We start from the raw sequence: 27,340 nt of genomic DNA, 5'->3' as shown, positions 1-27,340 counted from the left end.
GGCTCTGCCAGCCTGACCAGTCCAGCTGTCCTGGTCGTTGGTGCTGAGGTTCACACCATCTGTTCAGCTGTGACTGTTCTGCACTCATCCTGCATCAGTGGGTGACTAACAAGATCCTGACGGTGGCACTTTAGGGAAGTCCAATAATCGTTACACACTGGAGATGGAGAAACTGAGGCAGAGTGGTCATGTGATTTAGTTGATTTAGTTGGTACTTAAACCTAGCCAATCTGCTCCAGAGCCCATACTATTACCTTGTATTGTTTTCCTGTTAAGATCCATGTTAAAAGTTGGTACTATATGCTATGAAATGGTTTGTGTAGTCTGTTCAAATGCATGATGCTATTTTGGCAGTAGCTGTTAACAGCCGTGTGGCCGCTGCTTCCTGTCCTGCTAACTCCTGGGAAGCCACAGCGTAGCACGTCTGCTGTGGCTCCAGTGGGTCCGGCCTCTGATTAAGGACGCACACACTCGGGCTTTGTGGAGAAGGCTGGTGACAGTGGGACCTTCAGGGCAGATGTTCTTGGCTCCCGGCCATGAGGTGCCATCGGCAGAGCTGCTTTCGATAGTCAGCAGGCAGTGACATTCTGTGCCGACAAGTCTCAGCCGCGAAATGGAATTTAGGGATGAGAGAACAGAGCATCTTAATGGTCTTGAAAAAGGGTGGCAAAACTAAATTTTAGGCTCTGGTATTTGAAAGGCTGGCATTTATAAGTAGCTTCTAGAACTTTAAATCCCTAGATAAGTAAAGGATCTGCCTTTGTGTCCTCCAGGGCTACGTTCGACAGTGCCGCAAGCACACGGGGATGTTCACGGTTGCACAATTAGCCACTATTTTTGGCAACATTGAAGATATTTACAGATTCCAAAGACAGTTCCTGAAAGATCTTGAGAAAAAGTACAACAAAGAGGAACCTCACCTCAGTGAAATAGGGTCCTGCTTTCTGCAGCACGTACGTATGTCGCCTTGCGTCCTCCTTAGTAACATCCTGTGAAACAGTTTGAAATGTAGCCTTGTTACAAAGAGAGGCCCCTCTATGGTTTCTTGAAGTGGCTGCTGCCCTACCTTGGGGACAATGGCTGCCCTTGGCCTTTGACAGATGAGGAAACAGACCCGGGGGCGGCCCATCCCTTACAGGTGATCATTACTGTTTAACACCAAAAGATTTCTGAAGAAGTAGTCATGGAGCGATCGTGATGACAGAGCAGAATGTCCCTCACTTGCCAGGTGCTGGGCCCAGTGGCTTTCTAGAAGCAGCAGAGAGGACCTGGCAGAAAGATGAGCATGTGAGTGCCAGGGGCCCATCACGGGCACCAAGAGCAGCAGGATTCTGTAGGGATGCAGTGGGGAGCAGCTTTGGAGGTGAGCAAGGCCAGGGCGCAAGCTAGCGAATCCTAGACGCAGTGTGGCCACTGCCAGGAAGACACTGAGCTGGGCCTGGCCAGATGGTGAGCCAGAAGACCGGAAAAGAGACTCGGTGAAATGGGTGTCTCTGAGGAGTCTGACGAGACTGGTTGTGGGTGTCCAAGGAACAGCGGCAGTCAGAAGTACCTGTAGGGCTTTGGGTTGCGAGAATTACCAGGTGGCTTAGGAAAGTGTTTTGTAAGGAAACAGAGGGTGGGGTTTAGACAGCTGCCCAGCCTGCACCCTGGGCAGGAGGGAAGGGCAGCTGGGAAGAGGGCTGGGCAGTGCATGGGTGACCTCATGGCCCATGGTGGGAGAACAGCAGCTTTTAGGGACGTGGAGCAGGGCCCAAGGGTGGGGCCTTGGGAGCCCATTTCTGCCCAGCCCTGGAGGGTAGGCGGAGGGAGGGGAGCCACAGCCAGGCAGGGAGCAGGGGAGACTCACTAAGGCCCAGGTTCAAGAGGGCAGGTGGCCTTCAGGAGGGTGACAGGCAACAGACGCGGAAGTGAGGCCCAGCTGGTGCAGCTGGGTGGGAGACCTGTGGGAGGAGGTGGAGGCCTGAGTCAGTGCAAAGTGAGGGGTGGCTCCAGACCTGGCCCCTGGGCAGCTCCTTCCTCCTCTGCTGCCTCAGGTCACAGCTGGCGGAGACAGGGTGGCGAAACACCCAGCTCCTTCCACCCACCAGAAGAGGACCCAGATGATGGTGCCTGAGCCCGCGCTCGAGCCCCTGCTCTTTTCAGGCATGAAAGTGTGGCAGTGTAGTGTGGCCCCTGGGATTTCACACCCGTCCTGCCGGAGAGCACCCACTCCCTGCCTCCCAGGAGCATCCCCTTGGGTGCCCCTGTGACCTGACAGCACAGGTTTCCCTTCCAGCAAGAGGGCTTTGCCATCTATTCTGAGTACTGCAACAACCACCCCGGCGCCTGCGTGGAGCTCTCCAACCTCATGAAGCAGGGCAAGTACCGGCACTTCTTTGAGGCCTGCCGCCTGCTGCAGCAGATGATCGACATCGCCCTGGACGGCTTCCTCCTCACCCCCGTGCAGAAGATCTGCAAGTACCCCCTGCAGCTGGCGGAGCTGCTCAAGTACACGACGACGGAGCACAGGTGAGGCCGCCTCCCCAGGCTGTCCAGAGCTCTTTGAGGAAACTTCCCTATGAGTGCACTGAAACTTCCCTTAAGATTGTCAACTCCAGAAACGCATTATTTGAAGAGACTCCAGAGATACGAAAAAGGGATAGAGCCAGGCATAGTGGTACACATCTGTAACTCCTACTGCTCAGGAGAGCTCGGCCAGAGCAGTTCAAGGACAGCCTGGACTAGGTAGTGAGGCCCGTCTCACCCCACCGCCCCCCAAAAGAAAAGAAAGAAAATTATAGTAGTTTCCTCCTTTATTAGAGGGTTACCATCCAGAAATCCCAGTACACGGCTGAAACTACAGATGGCACAGTCCTTGTTTAACAACCAAGTTCTGGTCCTGCATTAAACGAGGAGTTTTATATAGTGTGTACATTACAGTATTCAGGACAAAGAAATGGTCAAGGGAAACTCCAACTTGATGGCTTTGCTTTTATTTGCATGACTTATATGCAGCACTGCAGTGTAGAAGAGAACATAAAACTAATCAGCAAACTTACAGGACTGAATAAACAAGGCCTATGGAGCCTCGACAAATAAACTTGACAGATCTTACCAAAAAAAACAGGGGTAGGTCTGATTAATGGGCCACAAGACGAAGAGTCATTAAACAGGTAGATCACTAAACAAGGAATATCTGTCCTCATCTCTGTTTAGACTCACTTTTTTCCTCTGCATGCATCCCTGTAATAAAGTCTAAGGTATGAATTAGTCACAGTAAGAGTCTAGGAGCAATAACTAATAATAACATAGAACAATTACAAGGTTCTGTAATGAGCGCTCTAAAAACACGAGTTATTTCTAGAATTTCCCATCCAGTGTTTTCAAGCTACAGCTGATGACAGCTAAGAGAAGCCTCAGGGGATGGGATGAGGGGGCTGCTGTACCCACAGGGGTGGTCACAAGGTGCCCTACAGCTTGGCGTGGGCTCTTCACACACCCCTCTGTGGCCTGCGCGCCGAGGAGAAGCCAGGCTCAGAAAGGGAATCTCGGTGCAGACTGCAGGGAGTTACAGCAGCCAGCCACTGAGCAGCAGAGCACAGGCCGGGGTTCACTGAAGCCATTAGGCTGAAGGGTAACAGGAAAGTATGCATTGAAACGGGTGAAAGGGAAAAGTTCAACTCTCTGCCCTCCTCTCCCTCCCTCCTTCCCTGCCTCTCTCTGATACAAAAAAAAGGTCAGAAAATATTCTGCGGAAAAAATTAGAGAAGTCAAATTTTTGTAGTCATTTTTTTTTAAAGAATGAAAAGACATCATGAGAAGGAACTAGGGAAAAACAAAGAGAATTCCAGGTTCCTGCCACCGGCCCTCCGATGGGCATGGAGTGTGGGGTGTGCGCATGGGAACGTGTTAGGGAGCAGGGTCTGAGAGGTGCAGGCAGCCCAGACTCCAGGGCGAAGGTGGTGGCCAGCGCCCCAGGCCCCACTAAGGGTGATTTCCTTCCACTGGCCTTTTTTTTTTCCTGTGAGCATTTTGCAGATTTTGGCTGCTTCCAAAGCTAATGATAATTTTAACAGAAACGACAAAAGGCGTGTTTCCTTGTCGTACATAAAACAACAAAAATTTCAAATACAGTTATATTCTCCTCATTTCTAAGATCATACCAGAAATCTTACTTTGCTTTTTTTTTTCATTGTTGGAGGCCCCCCGCAGAGGTTTTGGTCCCGGTATTCTGGGCCGTTCCCCATGTATCTTTTCGTCCTCCTTTCTGCTCTGCTCCTGTAGGAATAAGCTGCCGCCCAAAGACAGCAAAGTCTGCTGAGTGGGGCTGTGTGGGGCCCCCAGGAGCTGAGTGCCACTGTACTTGGTAACCGGGCCCCAGCATCTGCTCGAAAGGCTTCCCCGCCCTCCCACCTGTGCAGGAGGGTTTAATTCAGGCTGCTGGAGACCCTTGTGTCCCCGTCCTGCATGTCACTATAGGAAAGTAAAATTTTAACCCATTGTAAGCCAGGCAATTGGTTTCCATGTTCCAAAAATACTAATGCAGGGCACACCCTGGACAAAACACTGCCAGGCAGTAGTCACTGTGCTCTAACCTGTGCGTGAATGAGAAATATGGTTTCAGTTTTCTCAAAATGTGTGGGGCCACAGGCCTATTGGGGGGTTCTATTTGTATTTTTTAATTATTTGTTTTGAGACAGGGTCTTTCTTCACATTGGCCTTGAACTCACTAGGCAGCCCAGGCTGGCCTGAAACTCACGGTGATCCTCCTGCTTCGGCTTCCCAAGTGCTAGGAGTACAGGCCTGCACCACCACACCCATCTTGGGGAGAACTTCCTGTTCTGATCTGACTCCAGTACCCATAAAGCCCAGAAGTGAAGGGCTGCTGATGAGGTGGATGCTCCTAGCAAGGACAGGTAGCTCTCCACTGCAGACATGGCCTCCTGGCTCCCTTCCTGAGCAGGGTGAGCGGTGAGACTCATACAGGAGCTCTTGAAATGAGCGGTGATTTTTAAAGCACTCCATATCGCAAAACTGGTTATGGCAGAATCAAAGCAATGATGACTGTATGAACAGAAATAACCCATGGTCACCGTCACTTAGTTTCTTATGCCACCACTTTCCTTCATTGTGATTTTGGGAAAAAGAATGAAAATATTCTCATTCCAGAACATTCGGCCTTGCATTCTGCAGCTCCTTAACCTACGCAGGCTCTAGTCCATTCACAGAGAGACAAGGGAGGAAACGAGCTGTTGCTCCGATGCTGCTCTTTCTAGGGAGCAGTGAGCACGCTAGGTCTGCATCCTCACCTGCAAGTTGTGTGTGATGTGATCGAAACGAACCTTCGTGTTGCAGGGATTACGGTGACATCAAGGCAGCCTACGAGGCCATGAAGAAGGTGGCCTGTCTGATCAACGAGCGCAAACGCAAGCTGGAGAGCGTCAACAAGATTGCGCAGTGGCAGGTGTCCATCGTGGGCTGGGAGGTGAGCGGCACACAGGCACACACACACCGATGCCATTCACAACTGTCTGCTCTGCGCCCTGCCGGAGGCTTGCTCTGCCATCCTGTTCACGATCTGAGCGTCCTGAGGCATCTCACTCAGGGGAGCGGTCCACCGCCCCCACCCCAGCCTCAAATCAGCTCCCAGGAGAAGGGTCCTCTCTGCCTGAGCCAACGGGCCCTGCCAAGCACAGAAGGGCGGGGAGTTTGCCAGGCTCGCGGATCTAGAAGGCAGCAGGACTGAGTTTGTTTAATTTTTTCTAATTGTTTTTCACTCTTATTTTTTGCAGTTTTTTTTCAATCAGTTATGAATACTGTAGGTATTCATAATGATAAGTCATCAGAGACAGTTTGTACCTATGCTATGTCTGGCTTCTTCCCACCCCCCTTCCGTCCTCCCTTCAACCCCTCCTCCCCTCCATAAGCATTGTTTCCCTTTTCCTTTTATTCTTTTGTTCCTGTGGTTGTTGTCCCTTCCTTTCTCCCACCCCTCCTTACTCACCTTCTCACTTGAACATTTTCTTCCTATTTCCCAGTATCTGTCATACATTTTGGTCCTCATTTAGACTTTCAGGGAGCTGGGGGTTTAGCTCAGTGGTGTAAGCACCTGCCTGGCACGTGTGAGGTCCAAAAAAAACCACAAGAGCTTCCATAAACTTACAGTTTCCCACATGTAGGAGACAGTGTGCCGTTTACACATGTGTGCCCCACTTATTTCACTTAAGACTATGGCCTCAAGGTGCAGCCATTTAGCTAGCAGTGTCTCAGGGGTACTCTTGTGGCAAAGTAGCATTGCACTGCATAGAAACCACACCTTCTATCCATTCATCAGTTGTTGGGCATTTGGGCTGTTTCCAAGATTTAGCTAAGAACAAGCAAGCTGTTGGTTTGTTTGTTTGTTTGTTTGTTTTGGTTTCATTTGTTTTGGTTTTGGTTTTTTGAGACATGTGGTTCAGGCTGGCCTTAAACGCACAGCAATCCTCCTGCCTCAGCCTCCAAAGTGTTGAGATTACAGGTATACACCACTACACTGGGCTTCACATTGTTTGTAGACCAAGTAAAGTTTTTGTTTGTTTGTTTGTTTTTGTTTTTTAGTACTGGGGTTGGAAATCAGAACCTTCAAACCTGGCTACATCCCCAGACCTTCTTTAATTTTCTAATTCCTGAGGCAGGGCCCGCTAAGGTTCCCTGACTTGAGCTGCTGCTGCCTCATTCCCCGATGATAGGCATGCACCACCAGGCCTGGCAAGGGGGCTTTATCCTACGTCCAGTGATGGTCTCAGAGGATTGGGAGTTTGGAGTGAGCAGCTGGAATTTTAACTGAAGTAGATTAGAATGGTGAGAAATGCTTGCATTTCAAGGACCTGGCAGGCTGCTGGAGCATGAGTGGACAGCAGAGATCACTGGGCCTTGCTCTTATTCCCTAAGTGAGGAGTCCAGGGCACAGAATGGCCACAGGCAGGTGAATAAAAGAACTATTCTGGAGTCCAGCCTTTTTTGACTCCAAAGAACATAGTTAATGCCTGGGATTAAAGCAGAATAAAATCTTATAAAACAGGCTCTGAGGTAGCACTGGGTTAAAGCCAGTGTAAATTCTGTAAGTCTGTCTTTCCTTCCCACGTGGGACTCTGACATTAGGGAAGTTTTGCCAAGAGTTCACCGGTTTGTTGCCTTCAAGGCCCTGTCCCCCCATACCATGAGGTCAGCATCGGTGGTGTCAGCTCACTGGAAAATCCAAGACAGGTTGTCTGCCAGGGGCCCTTCTGGATCCCTGACTCTGGCAGGACTCAGACCTGGGAGAGCCAGACAGCACGTTTTCATCTTTGCAGGGCCACAACATTCTCGACCGGAGCTCAGAGCTGATCCACTCTGGAGAACTGACCTGTTTCACCAAGCAAGGCAAGAGCCAGCAGAGAATGTTCTTCCTGTTTGACCACCAGCTGGTGTCCTGCAAGAAAGACCTGCTGCGCCGGGACATGCTGTATTACAAAGGCCGCGTGGACATGGACCAGATGGATATCGTGAACGTGGAGGACGGGAGGGACAAGGACTGGAACCTCAGCGTGAGAAATGCCTTCAAGCTGCTCAGCAGGACCACAGACGAGGTGCACCTGTTCTGTGCCCGGAAGCAGGAAGACAAGGCCAGGTGGCTGCAGGCCTGCGCCGATGAGAGGCGGCAGGTGCAAGAGGACCGGGAGATGGGTGAGCGCCTGGGGCCTTGGGCCATCTCAGTGCCTCTGCTTTTTCACTTTCTCCTCCACCCCATGTGCCTGGTCTGCCCCTAGCCCTCTCCCTCAGAACGGAAGCCCAGCCCTGGGCAGAAGAGAAAGGTCTGCAGGCCCTAAGTACTTCTGATCGCATGTGTTAGGCTCTCACCGGCACAGTTCCTGCAGCAGCATTTGTTCATTGTTTCCCACGCCAGTGGGAATCCCTGCTGCACATAGACATGGTGTCTGTAAAGCCCCAGGGCACAGCAGGCCTGTGGTCCAGTGTGGAAGAGCAGCCCCCACCTGGTCCCCGGGCCCAGTGGGGATGATGGAGCGAGGCAGGAGACCAGGAGGAGCTGTAGTGTTCTCTCTGCTTTGCCCCTAATCAGCCACCCACTCCAGGCAGGCGCGGGTTTTGTCCTCGGCCCTCAGAGGTCAGGCTCACTGCTGTCCGAAGCAGGTTTGTCCTCCCAGAGCCTCTGCATAGGGGCTCCCCAGGGCCGTCTGTCCCAGGGCGCTGTGCACAGGGTGTCCTTTAACCAAGAGGACAGCTAACTCTCAGCACTGCCGCCTACCAGCAGTCAGCTTGGGCCTTGACCTGGGCGTGGTTTTTCAGGTAGGTGTGGAGGACAGTTGTTAAGATGTAGATGACACCCACAAAATCCCAGCTGTCCTGGTCACATCTTACTGCCTGGTGCAGGTCCTGAAGTCAATCCTCAGTGGAATGATTGGATTTCAAGGTCCCGCAGTTGTGTCCACTCTGACGGAGGCATTTTCAGCCCTGCTCGTCTTCGAGGCAGAAAGGAAATTCCACTGCATATTGTGTGGGTGGAGCCTGGAGAGGCCTCTGAGCAGGGTCCATGGAGCCCAGACAAGCCCAGAGGCTTTGGGTGTGAGCCAGAAAGACGCTGGCTGTGGGCAGGAGTCAGGCTGAGAAGCAGGGGATCCCAGGGCCAACCCTGGTGGAGTGCATCCTGCAAACTGGGCCACCACTGCTTGTCTGCCCTGGGTTCCCGAGGCTGCGTGCTCTCACTGTGCTCACCCAGGACACGTGGAATGTGAGCACCCTATCCCCTGCAACGGACACAACAGGAGGAGTCTGGACAGGCACCGAGCAGCCCTGTGGCCCAGGCCCGAGGCAGCTCCTCCTACGGGTGCCTCCCCGTGCCCGCTGCCCCCGGAGCTGGTGCCGCAGGGCCGTCCAGGGCGCCCTATGTGGCCACTCTCCTGCAAGTCTTCCCTTGCACATCCCAGCTGGCTGGACCTCCCAGCAGGCTAACCTCACTGCCCCCCACCCCATCCTCTGTCCCCCACCCATGCCACACCGGTCCCAGGTAACCCTCAGCTTGGGCTCTCCACAGACACCACTTCTTTTCTCAATCCAGGAATGGAAATCTCAGAAAACCAAAAGAAGCTTGCCATGTTAAATGCTCAGAAGGCCAGGCAGGGAAAGGCCAAAGGTAAGGGTGGGAAGGCTTCTACCTGTCTGTCTGTCTAACCTGTCAGTGTGTCCCGTGAAGGACGTGGGGCCGAGCCCAGTGTCCTCAGCGTCATCCCCAGTGCCCTGCATCCACAGAGCATCACTGAGCCGCAAGAGCCCCGGCGCTCCGGCTCCCCCGTCTGATCCTTGCCTCCTGTTCTCCTCCTCCCAATCCAGGCTACGGCAGCCGCCCTGCGGCCCCGCTGCCCCAGAGCCTGCACCCCCTGCACCAGCGCCACGTCACTGTGCCCCCCAGCGTGCCCCAGCAGCAGGTCTTCGCCCTGGCCGAGCCCAAGCAGAAGCCGTCACTCTTCTGGCACACCTTCCACAAGCTGACACCCTTCCGGAAGTAGCAGCCAGGCTGGCGGGAGGGAGGGCGCCACCCCGTCTCCTGGGTGTGCGGTGCCACCTGGGGCGAGAACTCCTTTACGGGTGTCAGTGCAGGAGAGGAGGTGCCCCAGTCCTCTGAAGCATCAAGACGCGCAGCTCCACCTTTCCCAGAGGGGTACCCATGGCCACCTGGGAGCCATGTCACCTGGGCAGGGAGCCTCGAGGCGACAATGGACAAGCCAGCGCCCTCCTGCCACAGTTCCAGCCGCTTCCGTGTGGGATCTCGGAGGACCGACCCCCGGGCTCAGCGTGCCCGCCTCTCCTGGCCACCCCAGAGCACACGCTTGCGCTGTGGCACTTCGGACTGTGCCACAGTGCCCTGGGTGCCATCCAAGTGCACACGGTGGCCGAACGACAGCGTGGGCTTCCTCTTAGGAGATTCCGCTTCCCAGGCTGGAAACAGAGCTACCTGCCCTCGACAGCTGGCCGCATCAGGGCTCTGCGGGCGGAGGCTGCCGTCTGGGTCAGGCACTGCCGCTTGCCAGGCTTCGACCATGTCCCCACCGACGGAAGTTCAAAGACAGACTTCTAAGCGAAACTCCAGGGTGGAGCAAGCAAACCTGGGGTTTGCAGCCACCTGTGTCACAGAAGCCCGAGAGGGCCGCATGGGACAGCACTGGCCTGGCACGCGGCAGGTTCCTGCAGAGCCCTGCGACAACGCCGAGGCCTGGAGAGGGGGCTACAACGGCAGGAAGCCACTCAAGCCAGTACCCGCGGACAGTAATCTTCTCTGTGTCCACACTGTAAAGTTTGATGCAAATACCTTTTAACCGTATCTGGAAGAGAGAGACCTTGTGTTCTGTTCTACCCAGTGACTGGCTGTGTGTCACGGTGGCACACACTTGTGGACTGTTGGGACGAGTTCGTGTTTGTGTGCTAGTCTTGCAAAATGAGTTTTATTTTGCTGTGTTGTCTTTTCTGAATCCTTGGCCCGTGCTTGAGAATAAACAAGTGTAACAGTGTCAAGAGACAAAGGTGTTAGCTCCACAATGTGGTTCCTGGGGTCTCCATCTGCCTCCTCCTGGCTGACGGAGATGACAGCGTGCATCATCCTGGGTCCCTCCTTAGGGCATCGTGTGGCCATTCAGGACCACTGTGCCTCACAGCCTTGTTTCTGACAGGGAGCATGGCCCTGGGGCCAGCAGCCCCGGGGCAGCCCCTCTGGACTTCCCCACTACAGGTCCCAAGACAGTAGTGGTGCGGTGGCTTCCTGTACAGAAGCAGGCATGTGTGTGTGTGTGTGTGTGTGTGTGTGTGTGTGTGTGTGAGAGAGAGTCGGTTGCATTTACATAACTGACACTTTTACTAACAAAATGTAATGATATATTTTGGAAACTACTTAACATGCTTTTCATTGCTAAGTAGATATGTTCCTTTGTACAGTAATTTTGAACAGTTTTTTTAATGTAATATAGAAAATGCTTTAAAGAAGTAAAGAGAATTACTTGTTTATGTTACATTTTCAGTGAGTATTGAACTCCAGCAGAGGCAGTCACAGAGCTTCCATTTGCTAATATTTACTAATGGACAGTGAAGAAATGCTTTAAGCTTTGTGACCAGACCTAGTGTACTTTTCAGCTGAGCCCTTACTTCTGGTTCCCACCTACCTCCGTGGACTTCCGAACAGAATCAAACACAAAAACATATTTTTATTAAGCTCAGTTCAAGACCCAGAGTTGCTCCGGTCAGATTTATACAGTATGAGAAGCAGTCGATCAAATATCTGTCCTGGGTAGATCCTACTTAGGTTGTCAAGTACTTTTGAATAATGCTGATATATTTTTTAAAGGGTAGAACACACTTTACTTCTAGAAAGTCGGTGTATCTGGCTTGGGTTCCAGGTGCCAGACTTCTGCAGAGATTGAAGTCCTGAAGTATTTTCATTTTCAGTTTGCCAAAGTTCCTAGTCAACTTAAGTCGCATCTTCCACCTGGATTGTGTGTGAATGTCTTGGGGAATTGCCACCCTCCCCTCCCCTGGGTCCCTTTGTTCTTTAAGTTTCAGATTTTGTCAGCTCTGTTAAGACAGCTGAAATGGTCTTGGGCCAAAAGCAGCCATGTCAATTTTGATCATAACCTAAAACATACATTAACTTCATAGTAGGTTATAAGGAATTGTAAAGAATATTTGGAAAATCCGAAGAAGTAACATTCTGTGTCCTTGGCCACTAGAAAGAAAATGGCCAGCAGTCTGCCCGAGCCTTCATGGGATACTAGCGACGGGCTTGTTTTCCTTAGTCTGATTCTTGTTCCTGCTGGCACATCTGACTCTGTAGCTGAAAACAGGCCCCACCATCAAAAGCCATTTGTAAATACCGTGCCTTTTATACCTAATCCAGTTGAAGGTTTGACCCACATTGCACTTTGCTGTTGCCTTTACACAAAGCAAAGTTACACTGAATTCAAAATTCAATTCACAATAGGAATCATCTGTAAGAAGGTGCCAGGTGATCCAGCAACTTGCCAGGTAGAAATCCCCGGGTGCCTCCGTTACTGACATTCCTCAGTGTTTCCTTGACAGAATAAAGCTTCCTGATTGCCCAGAGCTGACAGGAGGATCTGCTTATTATTCCATAGGAGAGGAGAGGAGAGAAGTGTCCCTCAGCAGGTGGTGCCAGCACATATGCAGAAAGGTCTTTCTGGTGGTTTGCACGCTGGACTCGCTTCTGGGTTAAGCAAGCAAAGTCTCCCGTGTGAGAGGCTTAACCTACAAACAGCTCTCTGTTAAAATGCTCTCGGCTAATGCTGTTTGTTTTCGGGATGCAATGAACTTGGAGTTCAAAAGACTTAAGGAAGAAATAAGTGGGAACTTTCTTCTAACTGGTCTTGGAGGGGGAAGAAATGCTTCCATATTTTACACGAACTTATTCAGCTCCAGCATCCGTTTCATTGCTACTTTTAGTCAGGGCATAGGCATTAACATTTGTATTTAGGAAATACTTTGAATGATTCTGTAATAATTTGGGGGGTACATATTAGCACCTTATGCGATTTCTTGTCTACCACGCAGAGTTTTTGGTAACCTTTTCCCTTATCCCCATACAGATGATGTCATCTGTGTAAGTCAGGTGACACTTGTGAACTAGTGACGTGGCTTTGTCAGCTGAAGTCTGATCCATAAGACTGCTGTAACTTCATGTGTATTTTTGTTGAATGCTTTTTTTGTAAAAAAGAAAAAAATTATTTACAATGTTATTTGAGTGATTTCTTGTAAATGCTGAGTCTATATTTGTTTTGTATATTAAAGTTAATTTGCAATAAATGTCTAGTACTTCATTTGAATAGTTCTAGCTCCAGTTCTGGAAGTGCTGGTTTATAGTAGCAGCTGTTACCAGGGATGACAATGGATGAGTGACCAGAAGATGCCCATGTGCCCCTGTGATGCCCCAGCTGCCCCTTAGGCAGGATCCTCTGCTGAAGGTGTTGCTCTAGCCCTAGGCGCCTAACCCTTTGGGTGTGGGTTGGATAAGAATTTCCTTCTCTGATTAACAGCCCAGAAAACCCAAGTAAATAGCCCATTGTTTATTGTGACTAATCAGAAAAAGTTTCCCAAGAAAGGTTGCCAAAGGAACTTTGGCTTTTTGTTTGTTTTCTCCTAAGGAGTACCTACCCCAGAGTGACCTGCTAGACCCCCTTGGGCTGGACAAGGGCACCTCTGCCTGGGTGAGAAGGTGGGTGAGAGCACTGAGAACCTATGATGGTCAGGATGGCACCATAGACAGGAATTAAGACTACAGGAGGGCGGTGGAATCTTCTAGAAGAGTTGGGAGATGAACTAAGGATGTCATCACTACAAGGTGGAAAAGCCAAGGTGAAATGTGTGAAGGGTGTGTGGTCAAAGAGAAAGACAGACAACAGCATTACAGGATTCAGCATGAACTAGGCAACACCAGAGCCATGCAGCAGCAACACAGTGATGTCAGAGAAGAGCCCTTCTGCCTGATGGGCTTCATGGGGAACCCAGGATCCTGGGAGGCAGAGCCCACAGTTAGCCACACCAAGCAGGATTGGACTTGGGACCACATTGTCTCCATCTAGCTGGAATTGTGTGACAAGTTGCAGAGGCCCCAGAAAGGTGAGCAGAAACTCATGTGGCCAGTGGTGGCACTTGGAATTTCCTACTGTGACCAAAGTGATCGAAGAGGGCTACTGCTGAACTTGGGTCTTTAGGACTTGGCCAGTGGGCGTTGGAGAGAGAGGGTAATGGGTTGGGAGCAGTGCCCAGGCTGGGGAACAGATCAGGAATTTGGGGGCCGCTCCACAGTCCCAGCAAGTCTCAAGGGGCCTGGTCAGGGAGACACAGGATCAGTTCCTGCTGTGGCACAGTGGGGGGGGGGTCAAAACCAAATGGAAGAGTGGTGTACTGAGAGGGGTGACCAGCCCGTCTGGTGGGTGACCAGCATGGCGCTCAAGAGAGGTCAGGGATGGAAAGAGGGCCAGTCAGAAGCTGAGAGTAGAGAAGCCACCACAGGTAGTCCCCAGAGGGGTCCCTCCAGCATCTGGCACACGCTCCAGGGAGCACACCCTCATAAAGCGACTTAGAGCCCACCTCACTACCTCGTGAGTCTGTCTAGTACCACCGGCAAGCTGATGTTGGGGTCGCGGAGGCAGTGGGAGGCCTGGGTTAAGGTTGTGGCTTGGCTCGATAAGACCCCACCTGCACACCCCACTTCCCATGTGGCCTCGGCAATAGAGCCCTTGCACCTCCCAGAAAGAGTGGGTCTCTGTCCCCTTCATACCAACTGCAGACAAATGTTAGCAGATGCTTATCAGGAAAAGGTAAGGATGGATGACGTGTGACATGGAAGAAAGTTGCACTGCGTTTTTCCCAGTGGCAGGATGTGCAGTATCTGAGTCTACCATCCCAGGAGCCTGAGTCAAAAGGCATTACACAGAGGTTTGTGACATCTAGTTAGATGGTAGGTATCTTGGTGACCTGGGATCCAAGTAAGACCTGGAAACAGTGAGGTGTGGATGCCTTTCTCCATCTCGAGGTCCTCCATTTCACTAGAAAAGAAAGAAAAAGCAACAGAGTCCTGCGCTTCGTGGTGCTGGTAGAAGATGCGACGTGGCCCAAGTGTCGCTGAAACTTCTGAAACTCTTCCAAGGCATCTGTGCCGTCCCCTGTTCCCTCCCCTTCCTGCTGTTTTGCACTTGTATCCTTGAGGGAATTGTAGGGCAGGAAGGCATGATTTTTAGTTTGCTCTGTTCCTGATTTATGCAGCACGGGTCCAGCCAGCAATCCTGGGGCTCAGGTAAGTGCACTGGGAAAAGGTTTCTTAACATCCACTTGATGCATGTGGGTCCTGAAACAGCTCACAGTGTCAGTGTTGGATAACCTGGCTTCATTATTTGCAAAATAACCAGATGTCTTGAAGCGTTTTGGGTAGCAAAAGGCATATGTTTCTTCCAAAATTCACTCTTGAGGAAGAGTTTGAACAGGAGATAAAAACAGACGGCATTCTTTTGGCAGAACTCTGCAAACTGGCAGGGAGGAGAGATAAAAGCTACAGACTAAATCCCAAGAATACAGACCTTGCTAGAGAGCCTTCTCGAGACTATAAATTATAAATTTAATTTATAATCTAAAGATTATAAATCTTAATGTGTATATTTTTATGCTTGTGACTGTGCTAATTGATGCAGTGTAATGTCTTATGTTGAAGAAATACAATGTATATATTGCGTGGAAGAATAGACACTCAAGAAAAGCAGCTTAGGGTTACTGGATTCTGAAGCTGGCCCATTAGGAAGGAGGTCAAGCTGGCAGATTATCCCTGACTCTGTACCCACAAGGAAGCTGAGCTGGTTTCTGACAGGTCTGTCGTAAATGTTAGTAGTTGGGGGGAATAACAATCTTGAAGGTGGAAATCCTTAACCATTGCTGTGATAAAAAGTCTATCAGGAGGGGCACTGGGTGACCCTTTATCAAAAGTTTCAATAGACAGAAATCTAGGTAATGCATGGGTGAATCAATCCAGAAGCTAACTAAAAGTCCTTTTTATTTGGGACTAAAAACCAGTAGCTCCCAAGTAATTCAAATAATTCCCAGTATTCCTTTGCCTCTACCAAGTCGGAATGTCTGGCTGAGATGGTCACAGCATTTGGCAGTAAGCTGCGTCTGGTCACTGCATGTGTGTTGGTCACGTCACCTGTGCCCACACTGGAAAGGCCATGTGTCCTAGGCTTAATGGACTGCCAAGTCCACAGGCCTGCCACACTTCTGACTAGAGGCCAATCTGTGGGCAGCAGGTGGCTTATGTTACTCAAGACTGTGGTTGGATATTTAGCTCAGTGGCTCAAGGGCTTTCCCAGTAAGCGTGAAGTTGTGAGTTCGAGTCCCCACACCAAAAGAAAATACTATTCAAGACTGGACTCAAGTTGTGTCACCAAGATCCCAAATAGCAGAGCTTAAATGAGTTAGAGGTACGTTTCCTCTGGGCTTTCCTAGCAAAGGTGGGAATTAGCCTTTTGCGATCATCAAGAAACAGAATTTATTAGTGCAAAGTGTTGCCCTCCTCCAGCAGAGTCCCAGGAAGAGGGAAAGGGCACAGGAGAGGGCACACACTTCCCTTAAGGTCCAGTCCACAATTGCGCACGTATTTCATTTCCGAGGGCCAGAATCTAGCTTGGCGGTCATAGCCAGGCTGCAGGGCAGGCTGGGGGTCACAGCCTATTGTATCAGGTACCCTGCTAAAACCGTGTTGCCTGGATGAAGGGAGAAGGGCCTCGAAGAAGCGCAGCAATCTCCACCAAAAGACTGACAAGGACCCGATCTGATCAGACTTGTCACCTCCCCAAAAGATGCCCAGTTTGAACTAGGGTATTGTTTCATTCATTCAACAACTATATGGCTGAAAGACGATTACTTTCACAAAGCTCTAACCCAGCTGAGGTGGCTCTGAAGTGACCGTGGTCTGAGCGCTCGGGCAGCAGTAATCCACGAAAGAGGGAAAAGTATCAGGAAGGGGGGCTGGGGAGCTGCTTGCTACTCACAAGTTCAGCTCAGAGCTTCGGTCAGTTTTACTAATAGAATTTCTGCCTCATTCCTTGTGCGCACCCTCCAATATTCTACATGAAAGCGCAAATCCTTTTCTAAATGTCCTTATTGCAGATAGGACCACAACACTTTTTACTGCTGCTTTGGGAGTGTTCAATAAAAACCATGAGCTTTGTGTTAAGCACAAGATGTAAGCAAGAGACATTCTGCCTCCACCAATGCACAGGAACACTGGAAGAACTTCAGGACACCTGGGTTAGTTAGCTCTTTGCCGGGTGGGAAACAGGATGGAGTTTATATGACTTGACACCTTGATGGTTTTGTGATCTTTTCATCGCATTGTGTGCACATTTTGAAAAGTCAAAAGGAAAACTATACAACCGTAAACAAAGGTTGGCTGGTAAACTTGGATTTGATTGTTCCCAATCAACATCAACATCTGACTAAATTAAAAAGGCAGATGTTGATTATTTATGGCTTCTGCTATAAGAAAATCTGACTTCATTTCCTGAAATGGGTAAGTTTGTGACTTCAAAGGGAAACATCTGCCTTTCCATTTCCCCAAATACTCTGCATTAAGCTGTACCCTGTGATACTAAAAGCTTCTACCATGGTCCTTGGAGACAGAGCTAGTTTTGGGTTTTTTTGTTGTTGTTTTTAACAAAAAGAATATGCAGAAATACGTGTATAGTGCTACTTCTAAAAGGCACCAGAAAAAGCCTCCTGGTCCTCCATTCTGAAGGTGCCGCATTCATTTGCATATGTTTACTTGTAATTTCTGTCAGTATTCCTGTATCCATAGGTGCACACATAATGTGCAGGACATTTAGTCGATTTTTAAAATTCATGCTGTAGACATCTCTTTGCACATCTTGCCCAGTGTCCATAATTATTTCAGTGATTACATGCGATTTACTTCTGGAATTGCTCCCGATGACTACACCTGGCGCTGTGTGTCTGTAGTTATTCTTATTTGGCACACAGATCTTGGGTTATTTTGGGGAATTGTAGCAATGGGATTACTGAGTCAGCTGTGAACCTCCTTCACAAAAATCCCTTCTCAAAGGGTTGTACAGAATCTGCATGAATGAGGGGCTGGATTGTGTGTTTATTTTGCTTCGTCTGAGTAGGATGTGTTCATCATATTTGATAATTACTTGTCTGACCTGCTGGTCCAAGTTTAAGAAATGCCACTGGGAACAAAATAACGTGGGAAATGCAGTCAGGTGGGAGCCAGAGCTTTAATCCTACAATTACCTAGTAAAATCCAAAGCCCTCCTGCAGCAGGAGCCATGAGGACATTGGGGACGGTGTCCTGTGAACCTTGGGGGGGGGGCACTAGTGGGCCCTCACCCTCCTGCAGGGGTGCAGACAGCTCCCTGCTGGGGAGCTCGGTGCCTGGCTTCTATTCTCAGCTTCTGTCTGAGGTTGCGCTACTGCTTAGGCCTGATAAGGTTGAAAAGCACACTGCGAGGGCACAGTGTGCACAGGGAAAGGACTTGAGATGCACTTCTGTCTGTCTGCGTGACTGTGTGTGTGTGAGTGTGTGGATACACACATATGTGCCCTTCTTCACAGTGACCTCCCGTAACAATAAGACTTCAGTTCAAAGAACATGGGTAGTCCCAGTAGGACTGCATGACATGCTTTATTATGTGTTTAGCTTTTTAATTGTGGTAAAATATATATAACATAATAGCTCACCATTTGAGGCTCACAGCTCAGTGACAGCAAGCTCATTCCATTACTGTACGTCTGTCATCACCCTCAGTCCCCGCAGCCTCTGTCCCATCCCTGGTGTGTGTGTGTGTGTGTGTGTGTGTGTGTGACAGCTCAAGGAACCTCGCACACTTGGACATGGAATGGTGTAGTTCTGTCTCCCTGGGACTGGCGTGTCTCACCAGGTCAGGTCCGCGAGGTGCATCCATCGGCATCGGGCGTCGAGATTTCCTTCCTTCTTGGCTCTGTGGCCGATCCTCTGCGTGCTCGGTGCACTCCGATTGTACATCGTCTGCTGCTGGAAGTCAGGTTGCTTATGCCTCTTGGCTATGGTGAACAGTGCTGCCTTAGACTGGGGTGCTGGGTTCCAGTCACTGCTGTCAGTGCATTCAGAAACGGAGTTGTTGGACCAGGTGGTAACTCTTCATTTCCTTTATTGTTTATAAGGTTCTTTTTCATGTACACTGGAATCATATTTCTCTTTATCTAGTCTTTTATATCTTCTCTTCTCCACCCAAAAAAGTAGTTTGCACACAACAGAATACTGCTGCACCACAGAGAAAGATAATGCTGAGCTATTTGTAGGGAAATGGGTATACTGTGAGACCATAATGCTAAGTGAAATGAATTAGACACTCAGGCTTAGACAGTACTGGTTTCTGTTATAGGAGAAACCCACAGAAGGATGAACAGCAAATTAAAAGGTGGATAACAGGAAGCAGGGAGAGAGCCCATTGTCAGAGGGGAAGGAGACGAAGAGATGGAGGGAGGTGGTCAGGAGAGAAAGGATGGGGGAGAAAGTAAAGGAATAGGACGTGTTACATATGGTGCCAACTGCACATGAGGAATGGAAACATTATTGCTGCAGATATATATGAATAACCTAAAAAGTGGCTTGCCTGAAGCAGTCATCAGTAAGAGGATCCTGACTGCAAACGTGACTTCCTCGTTTGTTGTTCCCCACTGCGAGTGGTCCTAACCACGTGTCCACTCCAAGGACAGCCCCCACTGGTAACTTGCTCGCTCAGCTGTCCCAGCCTCCCCCAGCTTTGGCTCCTCTCCACTGCAAGGGCAGAGCTGTGTCCACAGCCCCGGCAGCCAGGGTTTCTCCTCTGGGTTTCTCTCTCTCTTTTTTAGTTGAGACTCGGACATCTGACCATGAGGACCTGGTGGCTGCTGCTTGCCCTGGGAGTCTGCACAGGGGCCATGAGCTCCCAAGACACATGCAGGCAAGGCCACTCTGGCATTCCCGGGAATCCCGGCCACAACGGTCTGCCCGGAAGAGATGGACGTGATGGAGCAAAGGGGGACAAAGGGGACGCAGGTACTCACACCCGGCAGCTGTCTCTGCCTTCTCCCCTCACCTCCCCTTCCCTCTCACCTACTCCTTCGCCACCTGTGTGGTTTCTGCCCACTAAGCCCCCACCCTTCAGCACCCTGCAGCTGTCCATGGAGTGCTGCTTTGTGCAGACTCTGTGTGCGGTGCTGGGGTGGATGGAGGACAGGCTGGCAGGACACTGCCCTCAGTGGGCTCACCTGCTGAGGACACATGTTGGTTAGCCATCGTCTTTGCTGCCACAGAGCATCTTCAGTGGTAGAGGATGACTTTGATCTTCCTGCCTTAGCAACAGGTACGATAGGTCTTCAACAGGAGGCCAATGAAGACCAAACCCTACACATATGGTGTGGTTCCTATACACACAAACATGCCTAGAAAAGGCGAATCAATACATTAGAATGTAAAAGATTAACAACAATAAATTAATAATAATAATAAAATAAACCAATAGTAACATGACACTGTAATCAAATCGCCAGCCATTAACCTTACACTTTGCGACCATTGTTAAGAAAAACACAGCTTACTTGAGAACAAGCACTGGGGTACTGTGCTTGTCCATCTGATCACCAAGATGCCCACTGAGTGACACACTGGACAAAGGGATGGCTTGTGTCCTCAGCCACACTGAATTGGATGCAAGGACAGCATAAGGGTTTTCAGGCTGGTGCGTAGCTTGCCCTGGGCACAGTGGTGCAAGCCGACCCTCCCAGCTACTCTGCAGGCCGGGGTAGGAGGCTTGAGCACAGGAGTTCAAGGTCAGCTCAGCAACAACAGTACCAGATTGCTTAGTTTTAGAATTTCATGGTTCAGGACCACAGCTGACTGTAACAGAATGTGTGAAAAGTGAAACTGCACATATGGCGGGGAGGTATTTGGCAAAGAGCACATAGTGACAGCACAGGTAGAGGTTAGGTAGGTGACAAGGATAAATTCAGACCATAGCCTGAAGCCACACAGCTGCTACTGTTCCTCAGAGTCTGTGACACATTGTCTTAGTTACTTTTCTCTTGGGATAAAATACTTGATGCCCAAAATTAAGGGAGGAAAGGTTTATTTAGCTCACAGTCTGTGGAGGTTGCAGTCCATAATCAGCTGGCCCCAAGACAGTGTGACATGGCACAGGGACAACAGTTCTTGGTGACAGAAGACAGCAGAAGCAGTAAGAGTTGGTGGGATCAGGGCAATGCCAATCCAATCAGTGGACTGATCTAGAAACCACCCAGTCTTAATCCCAGCATTGCACCACAGATCAGTCACAAAGTCTAGATTCAGATTCCCCTGAAAAAAGCCCGCCTCCCATAACTGCATGAGATTTTGGGGAAATATCCAGACACAAACCATAACACCCATCTTATGAGGCCTCTACCCCAGTGTTCAGGATCTGAAGACAGACTCCAGATTCTTGAGGGAAACTTTGGAAAGCCAAAAAACCTTGTGGTTTACAACAGCACCAACTGATAGGCAATTATAAACCAAAACACCAAAAACGGCACCCAGGATTTGGAGGCAGATTTATTTAATGTCAGACAGATACTGACACAGAACCAGTTGTTGAAAATGTTAGGCCTTGAAGGCTCATGTATGGAAGTTTTTATGGGTTTATAAGTAAAGACTACTAGGCTGTCTTCAATTGGTTCTTACACGATGCATCAAGATGCGTAGAGGGCCGGCTATGCAACACAGGGCCAGCTCTTTCTAAGAGACAGAATTAACAGGACCTGCAACAGGAACTGTCACCGGGATAACTGAAGTACACTGGCTGGGGAGCGTAGATTTTTCTGCTACCATAGACTCAGTTTCTAACTGGGGTGTTAATCTAGACCCCTGGCCTTGACCCTAGTTTTACATACCTAAGACTTGTGCAGAGTAATCTACTCATCCAGGTGCAAGACAAAATTAAAACATTTGCTGATAGTTTAAAAGATACTGTAAATTGGTATTTACAATGTGCCATGGCGCTTGGTGGCCCAGTCCTTTACAGAGTGGGCAGTTATGAGCTGAGGGTGTCCAGATGGCTTTGCTGCTCTCCAGCCCCTGGCCTGCACATCTTTCCTCTGAGTCTCTTCATGAAGCCCACACAGCGTCTGTCTCGGTCAGTCTTCTGCCCACCTCATCTCCAGCAAGAAGCCCACTTCAATTATCAGCAAAACCTCAGTCTTAATGAAATCTAGTCTGCTCTATCCTGGGACCACAATGGTGTGTTTGCATATTTTATTTCTGAATATATGGGGACTGAACTTTTAAAAATGTTTATTATACAATATTTTATACACACAGAGGATAGGTGATAAATGGGTAGATAAGGAAAAATAAAACACTCATATCTAAAGCCATATTTCTCTACCTCTCCCTTAAATGTTTTACATATATTTTCCATGTGGTTTATATGTATTCTCTATAAAATTATTTCTTTTTAGGGAGTGTGAGACAGGGTCTTGCTGTGTAGTTCAGGCTGGCCTCAAACTTGTGGAGGTCCTCCTTCCTCAGTCTCCTGAGCGCTGGGATCCCAGGCACATGCCACCATGCTCAGTTTGTAATGATTCTTACAAGGATATTCAATCACATCACTTATCCTAAAACTTCACTTCATCTATATCTTACCCTTTTTCAATATTTGTGTGTATACTGTATGATAAATACATGACTAGCACAGTTATTGTCATATCTCAGATACATAAATGTACCCTGTTTAGGGTCTTTCATGTCTTGCTATTTGGGGTTGTATGAACAATAATATTTAGAAGCCAGACTCTAGACAAACTCAGAATGAAGCAGGGAATCCAGAAAGAAGCCAGAGGAGGAAGATTTCTGCTCCTAGGCCAGTGTGGGAAGGGGCAGGAGAGGATGGCAGGAGGTTGGTGAGGGCTGATTCTTCTTGGAGGCCTCCCAGGACCGGGGCTGGTTGTGAGTGTGGGCTGGAGGGCTTGCGGCCAGGAGGCTAGACATTAGTCCTGGGATCTGGTCTCACCTGCTGATGGCCCCCACAGTCAGGACAAGGGTCTGAACAGGGCTCTCTGCTGCTTTGGGAGAAGAATCCAGAGTCTGGGGTATACCAGGTCGAGTGCACCTGCTGCCATGGCTGGGGCCTCGTCTATCTGGCTGCCACGCACAAGCCACAGTGGCCCAGAGTGACCCACTGCAAGCATCAGTACTGGCACAGAGTCCACCACGCCTCACTTACCAGATGGTCCCTCCGGGTCTCCCATGACAGCTTGACCCATGACATCTGTACAGGACACCAAGAACACCCTTCCAGAACCATCTGCCCCCCACTGTCACATGCTAGGCTGCCTGTGTTTTTACAAGAAGGGAGGGCGCCTTCTTCCCCCTCCCCATTCACAATAGACCGGAAGGAAAGCAGCTGGCGCCTCACTTCCTGGGTCCAGCACAATGACGGCCACGGTGCCTCTGGTACACACACTTTTCTCAGCCTGCACCCCTGCACACCCATGGCTGTGTGCTTCAGAAGTTACTTAGTAATTCACTTATCTTGCACACTGGTTTCCACCTGCCTCTCTGCATTACGCTGGTGTGGGGCCAGGCACACCCACCGTGCTGGGTCACCCAGTCCTCTCCGACATGCAGCACCATGTGCACGCATGGCCAGGAACCTCGGAGCTGCAGTCCAACTCTTACCTGTGCTCTTTTTTCCACAGGAGAACCAGGCCGTCCCGGAGGCCCAGGGAAGGATGGCATGAGTGGTGAGAAGGGAGAACGAGGTCAGGAGTGATCTTCGTCCACCGTGCTCTGATGCTGACCTCCTAAGGGATGCACAGCAGTTACAATGTGCCTGGTGCTTGGATGGGTCCTTGCCGAGGCCCAGTGGTGGCCCATGTCAGAGACTTCTAGGCTTTTGCCTCTGGGAGGTCACGATGGATGTGAGGGTCAGCAAAGTGTTCTGCGAAGTCCCAGATAGCGAATGTTTTCAGCTTTGCAGGCTATGCCCTCGCCATCACCGCTGTGCGAGTCCACTGCAGTACTGAAAAGCAGCGGGAGGTGCTGTGGGGATAAAGGTGGCTGCGTCCCAGGGAGGCTGTGTAGACGGAGTCTTAGCTCCATGCACTCATCACATACCGTGGAGTCTTCCTTTTGACAAAAGGAACTTGTAAACTATTTTTAGCTTGTGACCCATACAAAAACAGGCAGCAGGATGGCTTGGGCCCGAGTCACAGTTCACTGACTGTGACCCAATGGTGACACCTGCCAGGGAGGCTGGACTTGGACTAAGTGCACCTGAGCCTACCGCATGAAGCAGGCAGCATTTGACTGACCTGAGCTGGGGGTGGGGAAGGATGTGGAGGACTTGTCCAGCATGCATTGTGGGGGCTGCAGGACTGGGCAGTCAGCCCAGGGAAGGAAGGTGGTCCAAAGTGAAGGGTGTTTTTGTTTTTTCAGTACCAGGATCAAACCCAGGCCTTCATGCTGAGCTACATCCCCAGCCCCTCTTTATTTATTTTTTAATTGTAAGACAGGGTCTCATTAAGTAATTAAATTGCTCCGGTTGGGCTGAAACTTTGAATCTTTCTGCCTCACCCTCCCAGAGTGCTGGAATTACAGGTGTGTAATTCCACCCTGCCCAGCAATCTGTGCATCTCTGAGGCTTCCCTTGCATTGCCTCACTGGATGCCACAGTCCTACTATAGTGGCCAGCAAAAACACCAAAATGACACCCAGGAGTGGGAGGCAGATTTATTCACATTGACAGGCTCTGATTGGAATCATTCCCAGAATATCAGACCCTGATTTCTGTGGTTATATGGTCTGGGGTTTATATGGGATAAGCCAGCAGGAAGGACGGAGTAGAATGGCTTGTCGACTGGGGATGGGTGCTTACAGTGTGCATCACAGTGACCAACCATTTCTAAGAGACAAAAGCATCAGGAACTGTAACAGGAACTATTACCTAGGCAACCAACAAACTGAAGTATACTGGCGGAGAAGGGGTATCTTTTGTTACCTTACAAAACATTAGCATACTATTCCAGATCTGTAGATAAGGAACAGAGGCGGTACAGACAGATTGCTGGCCTGATGTCCACTGCATGAGGGGTTAGAGATGTGATAGGATACAGTCCTGCCAGAGTCTACACCTGCAAGCACTGCTCTCCCACCTAGGCAGAAGAAACAGGAAAGCACCAGGTGTTTACCCAGAATGACAGAGGGGCAACACACGGGGCGAGATGGGCGGGCTGGGGCCGGTCCTGAGACCAAGAGAGCACATTCTGTGCTTGCTCCCTTGAGGAGCTCTGGAGGGGCTGTTGTACCCTTCACTCGGTGGCCTGTGTCACTTTGCCACTGGATTCCTTGCCATGTGGAAGAGCGATTCTCAAAGTTAGGCCTGGAGAGTGCCCTGGTCCGCATGGTAGACTTCAGTGCTAAAGAGCTGGGCTTGCTCCTGTGAGCCCGACACGCAGGGGACAGGAGTCCCAGGGCATTGGGTATGTGTGATGCACATGCATGCAACTGGGGAATGAATGAATTTTCGAAACCCAGGCAGACACAGCTGTGTACAATGTGTCTCAAACAAATGCTCAGTAACAGCAAACCCGGAGTTGTTCGAGAGGGAATATTTCACAAACTATCTCTTTATTTTCTTCCTCCACTTAGGGGCAGATGGAAAAGTCGAAGCTAAAGGCATCAAAGGTGACCCCGGCTCCAGAGGACCCCCAGGCAAACATGGGCCAAAGGGATCTGTGGGTCCCACAGGAGAGCGAGGGCTCCAAGGCGAGATGGGCCCTCAAGGGCAGAAGGGGGACAAAGGTGACGTGGGCTCCCCAGGCCCCCGAGGTCTGACAGGCAGCACCGGACCTTTGGGCCCCACTGGCTTAACTGGCCCCATGGGCCCCATCGGCAAGCCAGGTCCCAAGGGAGAAGCAGGACCCATAGGACCCCAGGGTGAGCCCGGGGTCCGAGGAATAAGAGGCTGGAAAGGGGATCGAGGAGAAAAAGGCAAAATTGGTGAAAGTCCTGTTTTGCCAAAAAGCGCTTTCACGGTGGGGCTGACCGTGCTGAACAAGTTCCCTGCCTCGGACGCACCCATTAAATTCGACAAGATCTTGTACAATGAGTTCAACCACTACGACGTGGCCACGGGGAAGTTCACGTGCCACATCGCCGGCACCTACTACTTCACCTACCACGTCACAGTCTTCTCCAGGAACGTGCAGGTCGCTTTGGTCAAAAATGGGGTAAAAGTACTGCACACCAAGGATGGGTACATGAGCTCCGAGGACCAGGCCTCTGGCGGGACCGTCCTGCCGCTGAAGCTGGGGGACGAGGTGTGGCTGCAGGTGACAGGAGGAGAGAGGTTCAACGGCCTGTTTGCGGATGAGGACGATGACACCACGTTCACGGGCTTCCTGCTGTTCAGCAGCCCCTGAGCGAGGAGTCAACTGTATTCCTCCTTCCAAGGACCGAGATGAGCCGAAGAGAGTGCGCATGCGCAGCTTCTCCTGAACTCGGTTCCCTGTAACTTGAATCGTTCCAACAATACATTGTTAAATATTTGCCCTGTTCATTGTTATTTTCTGGATTTTTCTCTGCCCTGCTTATTCTGATTTACTGAATATTTCCATCACTCCTGTCATCTGGTGGGGACAGGGTCCTGCTGTCACCTGAGTGCTCCAGGGAGCCTCAGCACCATGCATTGTTCCTCCGGGTCCCTGAGGACAGGAGGGAGGCAGCAAAGGGAAAGAGATGAGGCTCAGCCCAGAGCTCGAACACTTGCCTGGATGCCCTGGGCCCTGGGTCTCAGCCCCAGCACTACAAAGAAAGAAGAGAGGAAAACATTTGTTCCATTTAGTGACCAATAAAAACTGGCAAAAAGGCCTCTTCCAGAGGGCTCGAAATATTTTAATTTTCTAATTGAAAAATGTCTTTGTTTATCTTCACTTTTTTTGGCTCTCTGTCCAGTTTGGCAGCCCCTGGTCAGCTTTCAATCTGTACATTTGATTTCCTGGGCTCTCATAACCAAAGGTCCCAAGCCGCGCTGCTTACAATGACAGACATGCACTCTCTTGCCCTTGCAGAGGGCAGAAGCTGGAGCTCAGGGGGTTGGGGATTCGGGGGAATGACCCACCTTAACCTGTCACACCTGTGAGGACAGCCCTTCTCCAAGTCAGAGCTCAGTCACAGGGACTCAGAGTTAGGACTTCAGTGAAATTGTAGGAGACACAGTTCAACCCTGAGCAGTCTTCCCTCTATCTCCCCAAAGTTAATGTCCTCCTCACGTGCAAAATATATTCACACCCATCCTAGTATCCACTGAAGTCTTGATTTCAGCACCATTTTAAGTTCCAGACTTCATTCTCTAAGTGATTCAAGTGAGTCACAGGACAGACCTGTCATATGATTACCTTCCTTCCGCCTGGCATACTGCCCCTGTCATCTCAGCCCTCAGGAGGCTGAGGCAGGAGGATCGATGTGAGTTTGAAGCCAGCCTGAACTGCATGGTGAGACCCTGTTGCCTCCCACTCACCAAAAATTTTTCTCTCTGAACACCTGTGAAACCAGACAAGTTACCGCTTTCCAAAACACAATGGTGGGTTAGATGTGGTTAGTCTCCTTTCTCAAGACACCGTGTGTGGCATCTCCCCAGACAGAGTGACAGGACCCTGCTTCTCTCTTTGCTCTTGTGTCTGGCTAGGCCTGCTCTTGCTTTCCCCATGCCCCACAGGTGCACATCAGCTCCTTGATGGTCCCCGGTCATCTCTAAAGGGC

General features: G+C 50.2%; 2 protein-coding genes across 11 annotated transcripts in view; both read left to right on the top strand.

Annotated features, from left to right (window-relative positions):
* The window catches only part of Spata13 (spermatogenesis associated 13), a 289,653-nt gene extending 276,831 nt beyond the window's left edge, over positions 1–12,822 (top strand). For all 7 annotated transcript variants that reach the window (XM_063232518.1, XM_063232520.1, XM_063232521.1 and 4 more), the window contains 6 exons: positions 774–953; positions 2,279–2,511; positions 5,338–5,467; positions 7,314–7,686; positions 9,077–9,151; positions 9,349–12,822. In XM_063232518.1, the coding sequence (XP_063088588.1) occupies positions 774–953; positions 2,279–2,511; positions 5,338–5,467; positions 7,314–7,686; positions 9,077–9,151; positions 9,349–9,524 (1,167 nt within the window). In that variant the 3' untranslated portion in view covers positions 9,525–12,822. The remainder of the gene's footprint in view (positions 1–773; positions 954–2,278; positions 2,512–5,337; positions 5,468–7,313; positions 7,687–9,076; positions 9,152–9,348) is intronic.
* Positions 12,823–13,207: 385 nt separating this feature from the next.
* LOC100717408 (complement C1q and tumor necrosis factor-related protein 9A) lies at positions 13,208–26,128 on the top strand. 4 transcript variants are annotated; one of them, XM_063232517.1, is made up of 4 exons: positions 13,208–13,231; positions 19,417–19,603; positions 23,278–23,340; positions 25,229–26,128. In XM_063232517.1, exons 2-4 carry the CDS (start codon positions 19,438–19,440, stop codon positions 25,999–26,001), a joined length of 1,002 nt encoding a protein of 333 aa, XP_063088587.1. In that variant the 5' UTR covers positions 13,208–13,231; positions 19,417–19,437; the 3' UTR covers positions 26,002–26,128. The 4 variants fall into 4 exon arrangements, with proteins under 4 accessions (XP_063088587.1, XP_063088586.1, XP_012996270.1 ...); XM_063232516.1 differs by lacking the exon at positions 13,208–13,231 and adding an exon at positions 13,288–13,635; XM_013140816.2 differs by lacking the exon at positions 13,208–13,231 and adding an exon at positions 14,664–14,815 and having other exon boundaries at positions 23,278–23,322.
* The last annotated feature ends 1,212 nt before the right edge of the window (positions 26,129–27,340 follow it).

Source organism: Cavia porcellus, unplaced genomic scaffold, assembly GCF_034190915.1.
Source record: "Cavia porcellus strain 051 isolate PalLab524CR breed Dunkin Hartley unplaced genomic scaffold, mCavPor4.1 scaffold_21, whole genome shotgun sequence".
Lineage (NCBI taxonomy): Eukaryota > Metazoa > Chordata > Mammalia > Rodentia > Caviidae > Cavia > Cavia porcellus.
Note: the sequence above shows the minus strand (reverse complement) of the source record. Positions and strands in the feature narration are given on the sequence as shown.